The following is a 17911-nucleotide window of genomic DNA, read 5'->3' as shown; positions in this document are numbered from 1 at the left end:
TGGGCCTGGGCCGGGGCCCCAGCAGTCAGGGAAGGGGGATTAAAAGATTAACAGACACTCTTCTTAATCGCTCGTCCACGTGGGGCTGGGCAGGGCGAGGAGAGGCTGATGTCAGACAGGGCGGCCGGCCAAACAATCGCTGGCCGCGCTCACACTTACAACCCCCGACCCTGGCCTTGCTTCCCCTGACGTACAGTACAGTACAGTACAGTACAGTACAGTACAGTACGTCGTCATTAACACCTGACTGCCGGCCTGCCAGCCTGACTGATGGTGTTACAGTAGCTAGAGAGTACAGCAATCCAGTGCGGCCCTACACAGCAGCACCTGTGTCTGTTGAAGTTCAGCATGAGGGGGGGGGGGCATTGTGGTAAACCTTCACAAGCAGCTACTTTTGCCGTTGTTTACTTACGGCAGTACCTGTGTCTATTGCACTTGTGCGTGCCATACAAGGGTATGCGGGGGTGGGGGGCTTAAAAAGCTTAATCAACAACTACTTTGAAGTTGTTCACAGCACAACGTCAAACAGCCTTTGCCAACTGGCTGCTCGGTCATTGGTCGGTGACAATAATAATAACAACATCATGTGATCCTGAACCATAAGTGCATAATCCAATCCCATGAAACAAATCAGACATAAAATGGCATGACATGCGGATGGATGTACGGCGCTCATCCCAATTTTACCCCCCCTCCCACTAACTGGACAGATTCCAGTGAGAGATTGTGAGCTGCTATGACTATGGCCGAGCAAAGCCATTTACAGACATGGGAGTAGGGGATGTTGGGATTGTTGTGTGGTGGCATGGCAACAGTGCAGTATTGCGAGTGTTAGTTGTGAGATCAGCTTCCGGCTGTAGATATACGCATAATAATCCCAGATGGCATTGCTGAGGGATGACATCGCTGTTTGACTCGCACGAGGACATGCCTGCCCGCTTGTGATTGTGTGTGCATGTTTGTATATTTATGTGTGTGTGTGTGTGTGTGTGTGTGTTGGGCTGTCCGGGCTGGGCAGACGCGCAAGCCTGCACGCACTCAAGAGTGCAACGGGTTGCTTGCCTGCCGCCTGGCTGGCTGGCTGACTGGAGAGTACAGTACACCTCTGCTGCGCCGCCCGCTGCTGCTAGCCAAGGACATACAGAGGGCTCCGCCGCTCACTCGCTCCCTCGCTTGCTGCAGACCCTATAAATCTCTTCAGTGCTGCCGGATGCCGCTGTTACTGGTGCCAGGGGCGCTGACAGCTTTGGCAGGGCCCAGGACAAAATCATCTGAAAGGTCCCCACCCGCCCACCCTAATAAATACAAGGTTCTGTGGACCCAATTCTGGGCCCCGTCTCTTTCTGGGCCCAGGACGAGAGAGCGGTTTGCTTCTACTCTGTGCTGTGTGGTGTTCTGTGATGTGCTGTGCTGTGCTGTGCTGTGCTCAAGCACGCTCGGGCTACCTGCTGCTTATCAGGGGGTGCAGGTGACAGAGTCTGCAGCAGTAAATGACACTAATGCAGGTTGTGTGTGTGTGTATATATATATATAAAAAATCAGTATGCACTGCTGCACCACCTCTCTTCTCCAATAGTCCTTCCCTCTATCTGACACATAGAGCATGTGGAAAGGTTTGTGCGCACACACACACACACACACACACACACACACACACACACACACACACACACACACACACACACACACACACACACACACACACACACACACACACACACACAGATGACAGAAGATGGATGACTGCAGAATTTCTTTTCTTTAGCCCATCAAGAGGACGGTAAAGAAAGAAAAATTTGCAATGTCACAGCAGCCAGCGACAGGGCCACAACTGATGAACTTGAGAAAAGAAGAGCACACAAGAGGAATGCGGCATCCCTCACGTAGGCTGGCTTCCTATTAACTTCATGTAAAACTGAACAGACCAACATAAGGTCATACAGGTCCCTCTCCACTCACGTGTCAAACTGTCGCATAAATCTCTCTTCCCTTGCAGCTTATGATACAGATGGCCCTATTTGGCTGTGCGTCCTTGTAAAGGATGCAGTACAATACATTCCTGGGATGTACTAAAAAAATATTATGATCTCCTCGCTTTTATGGGATGGACATTTCATAGGAGGCCCCTGGGAGCATGAAACATAATCTCAAGTCTAACCAGTCACCCGCTGTCTTCCTAATGCAAGGAAATGGCATGAAACACTGTCAAACAAATTGTCAGAGCTGCAGAATTATTAACAAATATTATTATTAACAAATACTGTATGATGGGAATGACTGAAAAATGTCCCAGTTATTTTTATCTCCTCTTTAGTAAGGCAATTTAGACCAAAGTGTCTCCCAAGCACAATATGCAGAAGGAATACAATCAGACAACTACATATGAGATTTAACTTTTAGATCAGGTTGCCCATCTGCATTTCCAAAGTTCACAAACGCGTTTGAAAGTTGTCAACATTGAAAATGGCAGTGATTCCCTAGCAAGTGTTAATACATTTATTTGTCAGTATGCTACCTGTCTAATAAGTCAAGTTACTCCAAGTTACTTTAACTTCAGAGATCTCAGCAGTCACTCCAAGATCATTCTATGGAGATGGCATTGAAAAGTTTACAAAAATCAGTACAAAAATCCTGTCTACTGGCTGAGGATGTTACAAAATACTGTTGACCTTTAAAGTAATACAATCGCAGTTCAGATCACTTGACCCCCCTGTTTTCACCACATGGAGAGAGAGAGAGAGAGAGAGAGAGAGAGAGAGAGAGAGAGAGAGAGAGAGAGAGAGAGAGAGAGAGAGAGAGGGGGGGGGAAAGAGAGAAACCAGCACCTGACAACAGCTTTCTCTCCTCACTTACACTAACATTCATCATCTCTCCTCACCCCTCAGCATCCCCTACTGTGTGAAACGTGCTAGTGTAGGACTGGGACTGGGAGAGAAGCCTTACCACGTGCCAATTAAAAGCCATTCAACTGTAGTGCTTCCCCAGGAATTATTAATGGGACGGAGGAGGAGGGGGGGAAGCATTCAAAATGTATGAGCTCATAGAAAATGCACTGTGGAGGAGAGAGTGGAGCGCAGCGGCGGCAGTAAACTGCTGACTAGTCGGAGATGTTTTCTGTTTTCAAAAAAAAGGTTTTGCTCCAACAAATGACTTAATTGCCTGTATTAAATTTGCTGTCTGTGTACTTCAAATGCTGTTACATCAGATACTCTAAAGCAAACAAAAAACCCTGTTTGAATGGTTGCAAAGGACTACAAAACAAAGGACTACAAAACTAAATGCTCCAAGCGCCCTCATTAGTCTCAAGGAGGAGCCCTTTCAGACCACAAGTGCAGCCAAGTAAGGCCTCAGTCCATGCAGTCAGTCAGTAAGTAAGTACTGTACAGTAAGTACAGTAACCTGTTTTTTGTGTGAAAAGGACCTTTTCAACCTGGTGGCAGCTTGATGTGATTTGGCATGGAGCATCTTGGTAGGCCCTCCGTGGCATGCTGCACAATTTGAAAAGGACACATGCTGGGGTCTGGCAACCTGGATGCAAAAACATCATCGTGTTACCGTAGAGCTCTCAGCGAGGGGCAAAGCAAGTATTTGGAGAGGGGAGAGAGGGGGGTGGACAGAGACAAGGCGAGAGGCATCAGTGACCACTCACCGGGCCTCTAGGCTTTCTTCCTCTGGCAGCTCTGGTCTGAATTAAACATTGTTTTTGCAGAACTGATGCTCCCCCTGGTACATTTCCCACCAGCAGGCCCCTTGCTTGCTGGCCTTTTCCAGTGAGTCAATCTTCACAATCGCGCCCCCTTTGTAGAATAAATGGATTTTATCCAAACACTACGTTGAAGATGTACACCATCAGTCTTTCTCTCCATCCCTCTTGCTCTCTCTCTCTCTGCCTTTCTCTCTCTCTCTCTCTCTCACACACACACACACACACACACACACACACACACACACACACACACACACACACACACACACACACACACACACACACACACACAGATACGCACGCACGCACGCGCACGCACGCACACGCACAAACACACACACACTCGCACACATGAAATGGAAACATAAAAATCACTTAGACTGATTACTGACTGACAAGTTTGCGCCGGCTGCTGAAAGCGATAAATTTAATCACATTAAATACAGTGCTTCGAGGGACTTTCAACTGCCCATATTCTATTACATTTATTCAGAGAGAGAGAGAGAGAGAGAGAGAGAGAGAGAGAGAGAGAGAGAGAGAAAGAAACAGACACCACAGGGAGAGAGGAATGGTGGACCCTGCGGTGTTTGTGCGGTATTATCTTTGTTTGGATGACAGGTGGACGGGACCTAATGGGACGGCTTAATGTCATATGCACTTATTACGGCACGGAATCTAATTATGAGCCAAAACATCACATCCAGATGTGTAACTGTATCTAGTTCCAACTGTACTGTACTGTACGCGCAGATAGTTGGCTATCTGTCCTGAGAGAACACATCAGGTTACTTTCTTTGATACTTCAAGTGTCAAATATTTAGAGTATTGGTATGAACAAGATTTGTTTGCACACATAAGGCGCCAAAACATCCGAGCCATTATTTTACTGAAATAATATTATTTTAGTCTGGCCCACAGTGAAGAGAAAGATAGTTCAAAACTTGTAAAGGACACAGTGCTTCAAACCTGGCTGGCAGTATTCACTTTCACATTACGTCAATCAAATACTGAATGTGTGTGTGTGTGTGTGTGTGTGTGTGTGTGTGTGTGTGTGTGTGTGTGTGTGTGTGTGTGTGTGTGTGTGTGTGTGTGTGTGTGTGTGTTTATTTTAACTCTAGAGTCAGAGGGTCATTGGGGGGATGGAAGGGAAGGAGCTTGACTGTCGCTCTGAAATATTATCTCATCTTACATAAGACACATAAGACAGACAGAGCGCGAGACCAGGGACTCTTCTGAGCCTGACCGAATGTCATCATGTCTGTTTATTTTTTTATTCATGTATTTGTTTGTTTTGCTATTTCCCTCAAAGCACCCCGGGTTACCCATGTGTGCTGTTGTATTGTAAACTGAGGTCTTAGTGTTAACACTGCCCTTTGGTTGGGGATACCTACCAAGTTAATCCTAGTTGGATCAACTGCTGGATTTAATTAAAGGTGTACATCATGAGTGTGATCACTGGCCTTTTTGTGGCGCTCTTATATAAATCATTTGATTTGTCTACAGTAAAGTCAGGACACAGGCCAACGGCCAGTGATGTGAGGGGACATTCTTCATTCAGAAAAGAAACACAATAAATCTCTTTAAGTCCTTACTGTGTGTGTGTGCGTGTGCGTGTGCGTGTGCCTGTGTGTGTGTGTGTGTGTGTGTGTGTGTGTGTGTGTGTGTGTGTGTGTGTGTGTGTGTGTGTGTGTGTGTGTGTGTGTGTGTGTCACTCAGAGGCAGTGCTGTCACTGCTGCATTCACATTACAGTGATTCACAGCTAGAAGGTGACGGCTCCCTCCATCTATTCATTACGCAAAGTGAAAAGATCAATGGCAAGCTCACCAACAATGCTGTGCCATGCCTTTCTATTTAGAAGAGCCCTAGATCTTTTAGGTCTGCGACTGATATCTCTACACAAGATGACTCTTTGTGAATGTTGACGTAGCGTAGCAATAATATAATATATATGAGATCTCACTATTCCACAATATTTAAAGTGTCTCCCTACTGGCGCAACGCGCGAAGAGAGGTCATGCCACGCAATGCATCGACAAGCGCACAGTGTGCAGAGGAGAAACCAACGCAATCGTGACAGTCTCTCATAGACACGCCCCCTAAGCAAAATCACTGGAAAAACCCAAAGATTTGCCATCAAAAGGCAGACATGTGATGTGATGTCGCGGGACTGACGGTGCTGACGTCGGAGAGCATCTTTGCAGAGGTACCCCAGTCTAACACGGAGTCTGCATACAAATTCAAAACGACCGATGCTATGGGTAGTGCACCGAATGAATGAAATACGTCATCTGACGTCCTAGCTCCTCTGATGCGATATCTCAGAAGTCACTGCACATGACTTGCGCAGCGCATCGGGCATGACTGAACTACAGTGTAGTGTGGTGTAGAGCTAGCAAGTGAATGGGACGTGGTGGTAAAGTCACAGGCAGTCAATTGCTTTGTATGTAACAACTCACCTCCTCCGTTCTTGTAGCAGAGGTAAGGAAAGCGCCAAACGTTTCCCAGACCTACTGCAAAGCCCACGCAGGACATGATGAAATCCATCTGTCTGGTCCAAGTCTCTCTTTCTTGGTATCCTTTGACCGCGGACACCGCTCCAGGTGCAGCCACGGGACCGGCCGTGCCATTGCCGCCAATAACGGTTCCATTGACGCCTTGATGTCCGTTTCCGTTAGGGATGAGGTGACCCTTTTTCTCCTCTCCTAGGACCACGTTCACAGCACAGCAGTCAGTGTTGAAAGAAGATTTCTCCATTCCAATTACGCACTTGTAAACAAAACACCCTCTCAACGCCCAGACAACACTGAGAAGTAGGGAATATAGGGAAAATATCTCCCTATTTATTAATAGGATCTGGTCCTTTCAGGTCCCAAAAGGGATGCAAGTCAGTAGGTAAAATTTCTTCTTGTTTCAGTAATCGCTTTGCAGTGTCAAACGCTCAATGAGCAGGCAGTCAGATTTGTTGGCGAAATGGGCAACTGGGATGTTGGTAGGATTGTAAAATTTCTTGTTTTAAAATAATGTCAAAGAAAACTAGAAAACGCTCTCAAAAGAAAAAATACACCGAAATGGACAGCACCCTCAAAAACAATCCACGAAACACTTAAATGTGAGTCTGAAGAATCGCATGGGAACGTATCTCTCAAAGAGGAGACGAGTGTCGAGACGAAAAAATGAACTAAGCGAGCCTTGCGCGCACTATTTATGAATGTAACGGAATTACATTCAGTGATTTAATCTTAAAATGTCGTGTCTAGACCATCTTCCTTTCTGCGTTCCTTCACTGAGAAATGAGTAAAGCGACTACTGATCGTTTGTGGGTGCTTCTTTCCGTCCTCTCTGCTGCGCGCTGTCTGACTGAACACGGAGCGCACGAAGCTTTAACAGGCTAGATGTCGCCGAGGACGTCACTTGGGTTTCATCCCTCCCCCGTTCAGCTTAAGGATACAGCGGCTCGCTCAGTTTACCGTGGCGATACAAATCATTACAGCGGTAGGGCGCGTGCATTCTTGTTGGCGCTCTGCGTCACGCGTGCAGTGCGCATCTGTGTATTTTGGTCCAGGTGCAAAATCCGGGGAAAAATCTGATCAGGCGGCCAATCGGATGAACCATAGGCATACAGTAACTACAGTCATTGGGGTGAGCTGATAACTAACCTTTCCATCTACAAGGGAAAACGGCACTCGAACAGGTGCATATGCCACATGCCATATCCTGCATCATGAAGAAAAATGTGTATGAATCGTCCCTGGCGACTGACCCAAAACCTGAATGCCAAAGCCAAACAATCAACTGCGTATTTTTGCATTGTGTATGTTTCCTGCAATGATGGAAGAGGCAAACAAAATGTGTAAATATAGCTATCCTGAATGGGCTTGACACCAAAGTGATAGGTAAAATATTAAAATGTCCAGTGTGTCACTCATTCTCAGCAGTTTATTTCCAGAATGTATGTATCCACTTTCTCAAATGTCATCGTTGTCATGAATATTTACCAAGACCATAAATTTTGCTGCAAAATCTAGTCTGGTCAGGCGAGTTAGAGTAATATCCGTTTAGACTTATTTAGGCCTACTTGCTAAAAGTCATGAAAAAGATTAGTGATTGGGCAGCATATCCTACATTTTGGAAATAAATTAAATAATTGCAAACTGGACTTTCAAGGAATTGGAAAGAAAAACAAACAAAAGGAAGCAATAGCCTACAACAGCAAACACACGTGGGCAGAGGATTTACTGCAGTAGAACTAAACACAGTTTATCAGGTGAAATAGCCTAGGCCTACAATCATTTGTTAGGCCTAGGCCTAATTTCGTGTAGGCCTAGTATATTCATGAAAGTTAGCTTGCAGCCACTGCTTCTCGAAGCTATATCGAGCCAAAACACATTAGCCTGAAAAAACCCACCACGTGACTTATATAAAGTTATAGGCTAACATGATATAATACAGGCATACCATTTCAGATAGAGTGAAGCCCATGGATAGCTTTGGCCCAAACTAATGCCTTACCTTTTAGAAGGGTGACGATAGAAATAGTCATGCTGACACTTTTGAGACGCCATTCATCTCACGAGCCAAACTGCATTAGAATTGGTGGTTAATGAACTGTTCAGGGCCAGTATAATCGCAGTAGGCCTATTCTACAGGGAAACACAAGATTGAATCAGAAAGACCCTAATTGAGCTCTTGAGGAGTATTGAGGACGCAGAGGAGCTCACACAGCAAGCAGCAGGTGTAGTGCAAATTTCCCCTGATCTAGTCAACTTCGTAATAGAGAAAGACCTCTCACGCGAGACAATATTCAACAGTGCAAGCTGGTCAGAAGTTGCATAGCCAATTAGCCTACTGTATGGCTACTGTGTTTAAAAATAAGGTAATTTGAAGCTGTTTCACAAAAATAGATCTACATTGCTTTGAAATGGGCCTTTTTTTTTTTCATCTGTTATTCTCTATTCTTCTCACACGTAGCTTATATTTCAACAGACTTTTGTTAGCCCAATTGTAGCCTATGGATTGACATTTGCTAATTGAATTTGAGGGCTGAAGTTGCGCTACATATGTTGCATTGAATGTAACACCAACGTCCTCAAATTCGTAAGGAGAATACTTCTAGACGATGACATATTGCTTTCCTGTCAACAGACTGTAGTGTAGAACTATAAATAATTACATATCTGCTTCCATCTTTTTAAGTGAACATATGACATTCAAGTCTGGGCGCTAGTGAATATGTTATCAATGCTCGGACTGAGGATGAATGGTCTGCCATCTACTGAGGGGAAGCAGGTAAGATCATTTAAATCAGTACAAACTAATATAAAATTAGTTCTAGGCCTAAATGAAAGTTTGTCGCCTAACTTGTTAGTTGGTAATTTGGGTGTGTCACTGATAGCCTACTCTGACAGACCTTTGCACTGCTGGTCTAAAACAGGTCTTTTGGTAACAAATAAAAGTTTATTAGGTACACAGTTTCACACAGTTAATCAGGTACAGTTTATCGGCAGGCCCGGATTAAGATGACCCGGGGGCCCTAGTCAAGAGGTTGCTGTGTGCCCCCACAGAAAAAAGACAAAATCAGTCTGCGATGTATAGAGAGGAGTATTACAGGTAACAAAAGATTATTCTTAACTGTATCTAGCCATTCAGCCAAAATTGCCCCCTGACCAATCAGGGGGGCCCTGGCAGGTGGGTCGGCCTAGGCTGCAGCCATATAGCCTGTGCAGTGATCCGGCCCTGCTTATTGGCTATGTCCCTGGAGCATTGTGGGATTAGGTGCTTTGTCCACAGGAACAGCAGCCATGAGAAAACACTGTAAGTTTTCTATGTTTTTTTCCCTGGCCTGGTTACTTGTGCCACTCACTCACAGGGACGTATAATGACGCCATGGACCCCTGGTCCCCCTTCCATGGGTGTTACTTATTAAGTGTTTGAACTAAGGTGCTGTTTCCACGTAGTAGGATATTTTTTTAGCAGGGTATTTTTTTATGTGGATAAAAATAAATCCTCCATTGTAACAAATGTGTTTCATCCCCCTAAACAGGATATTTTTTTCTCCTGCTTTTTATACCTGGATTTTAAATATCTGCTACGTGGAAACGGAAGGCCAAAACCAATGCAAAACCAATGCAACCAAGAGAAAAAAATATCCACATATAAAAATATCCAGCTACGTGGAAACAGCACCTAAAACCCCTGTTGAACTCTCAAAAAAACAACATTCATCTGAGCACTCTTGAGGAGACTTGAGTGAAATTGAATTTTAGCCGTCTAGCTGCATTAGGCTCTATTGACCCGTTTAGAAGTTATGTCATCACCAACTGCGTGCGTATTGTTGAGTCAAATATGAGAAAAGAAAATATAGAGGCCTTCAGGGCCCCACTGACTTTTGGGCCCCTGGGCCTGTGCAGTAACCTGTCCTTACTCACTCACTGTCTTGTGTGGGAGTTCCCCGCAGTCTGTGGAGAGTGGGGGTCCCTTTCTGATGATTCTGTGCTGGGCCCAGTCAAAGCTGCCAGCGACCTGGTTGCAGACTAGTGTTGCAGGATAGCACACATGGCAGAATGCAATTACCAAGAAATATGTACATATAATGGGAGGGGAGGGATATAGGGAGGTGCATGGGGGGCAGTAGGACAGTGATGGAGGACAGTTTGATGGTCAGTGATGGAGAGAGAGAGAGAGAGAGAGAGAGAGAGAGAGAGAGAGAGAGAGAAAGAGAGAGACAGAGAGAGAGGGGGGCATTGCACACACTGACTGACTATTACCTGTATATTGCCTTCCTTGGAAGTGTAATTTAGACAAGCAGAGCAGCAATGATTACCTGGCTCTCTGGAAGGTGTTGGGTCAGCGAAAACAATGACCCTGTCTGTTTGTCTGTCCACCCACGGTGTGTGTGTGTGTGTGTGTGTGTGTGTGTGTGTGTGTGTGTGTGTGTGTGTGTGTGTGTGTGTGTGTGTGTGTGTGTGTGTGTGCGTATGGTCGGCAGGGGGCGACAAAAACACACCGAGTCATACACTTATCTTCAACACACAGACACACACACACACACACACACACACACACACACACACACACACACACACACACACACACACACACACACACACACACACACACACACACACATGCATTTAGCGTTGGTGCTTGGTCCAGGTTTCCATCTCGTTATCTGATTGCTCTTGTTAAAATAGTAATACACTTGTGTTTCCAATGAACTAGGCTGTAAATAAGTTTGGTATTTTATTGGTTTTCTGCTGTATGTTATCACAGGATGAGATGGATAAAGATAAAGATAGATTGATGCGGCTGAGTCATCAAGCTTTTTTTTATCCTCTGTGGGCAAGCTTCAGTTATGCATGTTTATAGCTATCCTAGTCTATAGACATGTTATACAAAATACTTCTGGGTGTCTTATCTAAGAAATCATTGTCTCTAGCAGAAGGCATGCCGCTTGGTATCAACTATAGTTAAGCTATACTGGAAAATGAGTGGTCATTTCTGAAACACTGTTCCTTAATGATTGAAAACATCATAGCTAAGAATGGCAGATGACAGTGCCTGCTTTCTTGGACTTTCAACATTTCTTTGGTTGGCATTGAGAGCAGATTGACACTCACGAGGGGTGCGTTCAAATTTATGGCAGAGATGCCAAATTAGCTCACTGTAATGCACTCTACTTGATTTATTTGTTTCTTTATATCAGCATATTTTAATGAATTCCATGCAGCGGAATCAGATTCCATAACCCCTCTTTGGCTGGCAGCTAGACGTCATCGCTGGTTACAGTACACCGCAGTCCATTACTGTACCAAAGCTATGTTAAAATGGGCCCGTGTGTTGAAGCCTTGGCATGCAGGAAGGGGGATTACGCGTGTCTTTGTGAGGGCTGCTAGTGTGAGGGTATTCTGGCTGTTCTCTCCCTCTCTCTCCTGGTCTGGGGACGGGTGGGAGATAGATCTGCTACGGTTGCACTTACACGTTTCTTTGGCTCTAAGTTTAGTTTGCAGATGGGACCATGTGACTGAGGAGCAGCTGCCATCAAAAGGTTACAGCCTTTTTTATGACACTTTGGAAATAGCTACCACACCAGGGTCACAGCATATACTGCCTGCTGCACTGTCCGTGGCAGAGGTGGAATGTTTCACTTCATTTAAATACATATTTCAAAGCGTTTTGCACAGCCACTTTTACATTTATCTCCTGATTTTTTGTTGTTGTTTGAATCCTCTCAGACAGCTTCTTAAATACTCTCGAATGTCAAATTTAGGGACTCGGTCAGAGTACAAGGAAGAAGTGATTCAGGGCAGAAGAAAGCATGCGATCGGCCCGACAACAGGCAAGGTGCCAACACTAACAGAGCCAGGGCTGGCCCAGAATGGCAGCTCTCACTGCTATTTTATTCATTCATTAGTTTATAGAGTTCTTCAGCGGAAGCGGAAGCATGTAGTAGATTGTAGTCTTTCATGTTAGCATTTAATGACGTCCTGGTTCCTATCGGCTTCCGGCCTCCATTGGGAATGAATAGGGGTAAATTTCAAATAAGCTCCGAGTGCAAGCACGCGCTTAGCGAACCCCCGCAAACTGTCGAGGGTGTTAAAAATAGGCTGTAGGTATGACATGGTTGATCATTTTGTGTCAAACTTCGACATAAATACGATGTTGCGTCCATATGCTAAACCCGGAAGCTTTTGGCGACTACAGAAACGGCGCCAGTATCTAACGGCATGTACGTGCGGAAGGTTGTACCCATGGCAACCAAAGGAAAGTATGTAGTTCGGAAGTTTTAATGATCAGAAAGGGGTTAGCAATATTGAATTATAATCGTCATGATTTAACATGTGAATACACCAACATGATGATACGATCCGTTCCACTAATGAGAAAGGGATGCGGGGACACGCTAATGTTTGTTGTTGCCGTGCAACTTATATTTTTGCCAAACCTGAATCTCTATGGCGTTTTGCAATGTAAAAAATCGCCAGGGAACCGGTAGTCCAAACGCCGCATACAAGTTGACGTCAACGCTGAAGAGCTCTATTGCTGCCAGTTGTCATCAGAGCGGGAAAGTATTGGCTACTGACATGTCTGTCACGAAGTCACACTCACTCACTCACAGCACATGCTTTTCAGTCCTGTGTACTTAAAGGCCAGTGACCATCGCACATACATGCAAGCCTGTAAATGCTTCCCATTAACATACTGTGCATGTGAAAACATTAACCATCTGTTTTCACGACTGCAACCTACTGTACAACAACAAAAAAGACCATTGCCATGTAAAGATTTACAGTAATGTGCATGTAAACATTCAAACAAGCACAACTTTGCTCAGCTTTCAGTTAATGAGGCCGAGATGGACACATAGAGAGGGCTACTTGGCTTGGTGTGCTGTACACGACGCCTGAACATTTGCCAAACTATTTTAAAAACAACGATAGGCCCTCTCATCTAATTTGGTCATCATCTAACTCCAGGATCCCAGTGCATGAACCCCTGCGGCCAGCGGCCACCACAGCTCTGCGGTCTGATGGCAAAACAGGTGGAGAGATGAGATGGTGCCCTACACACCCACTTAGGTCGCAAGTTTAGTATGCCAAGAGATAAGAAGTAGCACGAAACAAACAACCGGTGCAATTTGACCTTTATATGAATGGCCTCCTTTCCACACTCGAGCCCAATGCACTGCAATGAGCGGGAGCTTGACACGCGCTTGTGAAGCTTTGGATCTATGTGGCACCTGGATGAGCAGAAGACACATCCAAATTAATCAAAGCCATGACTATGTGCACACACATGAAAGCCAAATTAGGGCGGGGGGGCACAGAACTTTTTGACGATTTACGATTTCTTGATTCGACACAATATTGTTACAGCCCTAGTCATTACAACATTCTACAATTTTGACCCCCCCCCAATGTAAACCTGAAGTTGGCACCTTTGTGCACACATGTACACACACACGCACACACACACACACACACACACACACACACACACACACACACACACACACACACACACACACACACACACACACGCACACACACACCTACTATGTGTGCGTTTTGCACAGGCTCTCACAGTCAGGCTCTCACGATTACACGTTTTCACCAGTGAAGCAGTGAAGACAGTATTTGCTGGAAATATTAGTGTTGGCATCATATCAAGTACGATAGAAGCCGATATTGTCACTTTTGTCAACGACTTAAATAGTGAAGAGCACTTCTATTGTACTAGATGCGTGTTACGGTATGTACGAATTTGCAACACCTGAAAGTGACGGGACCTGATTGGCCAATGTTCCAGATAAGGCGAGTTAGCCAAGACACCATAAGGCCAGTCGCGGGCCACTGCCTGAAACAGATTGTGTCACTTGACTTAAACAAAAAAAAAAGAACCAGTTCAACTTCATCTCAACTGGGTGTGTGGCATGGTATGTACAGTGTTGCAGAAGCTGAAGGTGACGGGAACTGATTGGTCATTGACATGGTGCGCTCGGCTTCAGAGACATCACAGTATGTGCAATACGTATTGCTGACAGGAACTAATTGACCATAGACATGGTGCGCTCCAGAGACATTATGGTATGTACAATGTTGCAGTACCTGAAACATGAGGAAAGGGGTAGTTGGATAATCCATCATAACATGAGGCAGGTGCCGGGCACTGATTGGCCAGAGGCCAGGTGCAATTCTGAGACATTAGATTCTTCCTGGTAGAACTTATTCAGGCATCACATGTTGTTGGCATCATACTTTCAAACAAACAATCTGTACCTAGGAATTGCAGTAATAGCAGATTTCATCACTTGACCAACATAGTTGTGGGTACTTTATGCTGGGTGTGTGGTACGGCATGTACAGTGCTGCCGTTGCCAACCTGTAGCTGTGGTACGGTACAGTGTTGACGTCAAGTCAAGTCAAGTCAAGTTTATTTATAAAGCACATTTCATATGGCTTACATAGACTCAATGTGCTGCATAGACTCAATGTGTTGACGTAGCTGTAACATTGCTGTTGCCGTTTTACCAGTGAAGCAGTGACTTTGCTGGTCATTTCCTGGTTAATATTACTTTCCTGGTAATATTACCAGAGAGAGTAGATAAGAGAGAGGTTCCGCTGGCCCATTGTTTCCGGGTTCGACTGTCACAAGGGGGAGGGGGGGAAATCCCCCTTTAGGCAGACCTGAGGACTGTTCTATTCATTCTAGGAGCATTATGACATGCCCCTTTAGGCAGACTGGAACCTAGCAAGTTAGGTGCCCATAGAAACCTATTGTGTTGGCATATCTCTATATACTTAAATAATCTCTGATATTACTGTTGGCACCATAATAACTTCCTTGGCACAAGGGGATGCTGTGGCACTGTGGGCTAATGCACCTAACCATATACTGTATGGGTTTGTATGCCCATGGGGACGAGTCCGTCCTGGGTCAATTCCCAGCCGTACCCCATCTGTCTCTCCAACTCATTTCCTGTCCCACTCTTCAACTTCATAATAAACACAAAAAGCCCTAAAATGTATATATTTTTAAAAAGAATGACTTCCTTGTCATAAAGTAATTCCTTGGTAGACGTACCGTAATCACAGTTGAAGCACATTTCGTCACTTGACCAATACAGTGGTCAGTATGTTCTGTTCATGTACAATGTTGTAGCAGTTAACCTGTTAACAGTGCTGTCACCATCAGTATTGCCATTGCAGCTGTGACAATATCTGCTGGCTGGCTTTACTTGTTCAGCTTGTTCAAGACCCAGAGAGACTAGAATGGTTTTATAACTATTTAATGTGAACAGAATTCAACAATTAGTTCATCAGGAGCTAATCTTTGCTGTTGGTCAGTCCCGTCATAAGCACAGGCAGGTATTGCCAGGGTAGGTCTAGGCCCTAAAAAAGGTTGGGCATTTTTGTAAGGTGCTTCTACATTCTGGGCCAGTCTCTGAGAATAATAAGCATTCTGCCCCAGAAGACTGTTTGCACGCCAGGAAATGCCCCTTAAGTCAAATTAACAGTCCAGGCCTGGGTGGGTCTTGATGGATCAGGCAGATCCAACAGGTCTTGTCATGCCATCACATTATACGGCAGGGAGCTGAATTACCCCCGGACAGAAAGACAGGGACCAATACTAGTGGTTTTGAGAAGGCAGGAGGAGACTTCAACACATCAACACCTGAAACAGCTGAAATGTTGATTGAGATATGCCACAATAAGGCGGGTGCGCTTCTGAGACATTCGAGTCTTGCTAGCAGAACTTACTCAGCTGCATTGCATTTTTTGGCATCGTAATAACTCCTGTGGTACAAAGGGTAGAAGCAGATGTCGTAACTTGACCAACGTAAATAATGACACTTGCAATAGGTGTGTGTATTATGGTATGTACTGTATGTAATGTTACTGTAGCTGACCTAATGTTGCAAACAGTGTCGCCATCAGTATTGCTGCATTAAGAACTACTTTACAAACTTCTTTCCTTCCGTACAATCTACAAACATCCAGTAGAGGCATTTTTGTGGCTTCCTGACAAAGTTGGTAAGATGTGGTACATACAATGATGTAGTAGCTGGCTTAATTTTGCAATCAGTAAGCTTATTCCAAGTGAAGCTGTGACAGTATCACTTGCCTGGTTATAAGCTATTAGTTTTAATGAAAACTTCTTTGATACAGTTTGCATGGATAATTAGAAGCAGCTATTGTCCGTAACTTTAAGCACACATCAGAGAACATTCTAAAACCAATTAAGTCAAGAGAACACTGAAAGTTCTTGATAAAAAGCCCATATGTCACCACTACTGTAACATTGTCAAGAAATACCAAGTACTGCACTTTGATAGCTACCAGTTGTTTCTAGATGTCTGTCTCATTTTTAAGGTTTTGAATGGACTCGCTCCTCCACTATTAAGAGAGTTCATAAAGAAAAAAACTTCACGAGTAAAGACACGAGTTAAATGGTGTTAAACTAAATTCAGCCAAATGGCATTGTCCATTAGAGGAGCAAAGTCCTGAAATACACTGCCAGCTCACATCAGACAGTGTGTAAACTTTAACACCTTCAAAATGACAGTGAAACAGTGGCTGAAAACAAATCAGACATGCTCTCATTAGTCAATAGAATTTAAAAAATACTTTCACATTTACATTTACTTTTACTTTTTGTATTTTTCATGTACCTAATGTTTGTGTTGTTTTCTTGTCTGCCTTAGGACAGCAGATGAAATTTAGCATCTATGCTAATTCTGGCATGTTTATATTGAAGCTCTCAAGCTGATGTATTGATTAATGTGCATTGTCCTAACCAAATAAACGAATAAATGAATGAATGAATGAATGAATGAAAGCAACAATAAGTAGTTTGCTTCACCCTTACTCTGTATGGATTCTGTAATCACAATGGTTTGTCAATGTGTAAAAAGGCGGCCCTGCCGTGGCCTAACTGTAGGGCACCAGGTTACTACACTGGCGACCCAGGTTGGCTTCTGGCCCGGGTCATTTGGCCCACCCTCTCCCCACTCATTTCCTGTCTCTCCTCCACTGTCCTGTCAAAAATAAAGGCAAAAAGCCCTACAAAAAAAGAATGTGTAAAAAGGCAAAAGGCACTTACTTATTAATTCCATATGCCATCTTTTATACGTAGTTCATTATCTGTATATTTCATTTAAATGCAATGCAATATAAAAACACTGTACAGTTCTGCCTTCTCAGTTCTGTTTAAACTATTCCATGTGATATGTGCAAAATATGGTATGACAAAATGATAAGGGGAAGTACATGAGGTCAGGTCAAATTCTAGTGACCTATATCTTTGGCCCCCACACGATCAACAAAAAAATGAAATGAAATGCATGAAAATGCCCGAAAAATGGGTATGTTGGCTTTAACCTGTAGTGGGAAGTACTGTATTTACCTGTAAAACATGTAAATCCTAGATTCAGAAACTGCTTTGCTCTTTTGGGATCTTCCTATTGTAAAGCACTACAGAGGTTCTCTGTTATCCTTGCATATAATTTGATGTAATGGAGATCATTGTAAAAATATGTGACGGCAGGTCCGGTTGGAATCCAAAGGTGGAAAAGCACAGTAGTGGTGCAACTGTTTCAACAGTGTGAATGAAGGCAGTTTACAGTTGAAAGGAATTTTTAGGCCTCTTTTCATGGTGTTGTTAAGAGAATATGTGGGTCATCGGTGGGTGGTCTCTCTTTTTCTCTC

At 44.3% G+C, this 17911-nt stretch overlaps 2 protein-coding genes across 2 annotated transcripts in view; one reads left to right on the top strand and one right to left on the bottom strand.

Annotated features, from left to right (window-relative positions):
• Positions 1-7056, bottom strand: part of slc6a8 (solute carrier family 6 member 8) — a 40182-nt gene extending 33126 nt beyond the window's left edge. Inside the window, exon 1 of the mRNA XM_063208721.1 lies at positions 6164-7056. Coding sequence (XP_063064791.1) covers positions 6164-6461 — 298 coding nt within the window. The 5' untranslated portion in view covers positions 6462-7056. The remainder of the gene's footprint in view (positions 1-6163) is intronic.
• uxt (ubiquitously-expressed, prefoldin-like chaperone) overlaps positions 1-9841 on the top strand; it is a 228878-nt gene extending 219037 nt beyond the window's left edge. Inside the window, exon 8 of the transcript XR_010036393.1 lies at positions 9748-9841. The gene's annotated coding sequence lies outside the window, so the exon portion shown is untranslated. The remainder of the gene's footprint in view (positions 1-9747) is intronic.
• Positions 9842-17911: the final 8070 nt, after the last annotated feature.

The sequence above is a fragment of the Engraulis encrasicolus genome, chromosome 10 (assembly GCF_034702125.1).
Source record: "Engraulis encrasicolus isolate BLACKSEA-1 chromosome 10, IST_EnEncr_1.0, whole genome shotgun sequence".
NCBI lineage: Eukaryota > Metazoa > Chordata > Actinopteri > Clupeiformes > Engraulidae > Engraulis > Engraulis encrasicolus.
Note: the sequence above shows the minus strand (reverse complement) of the source record. Positions and strands in the feature narration are given on the sequence as shown.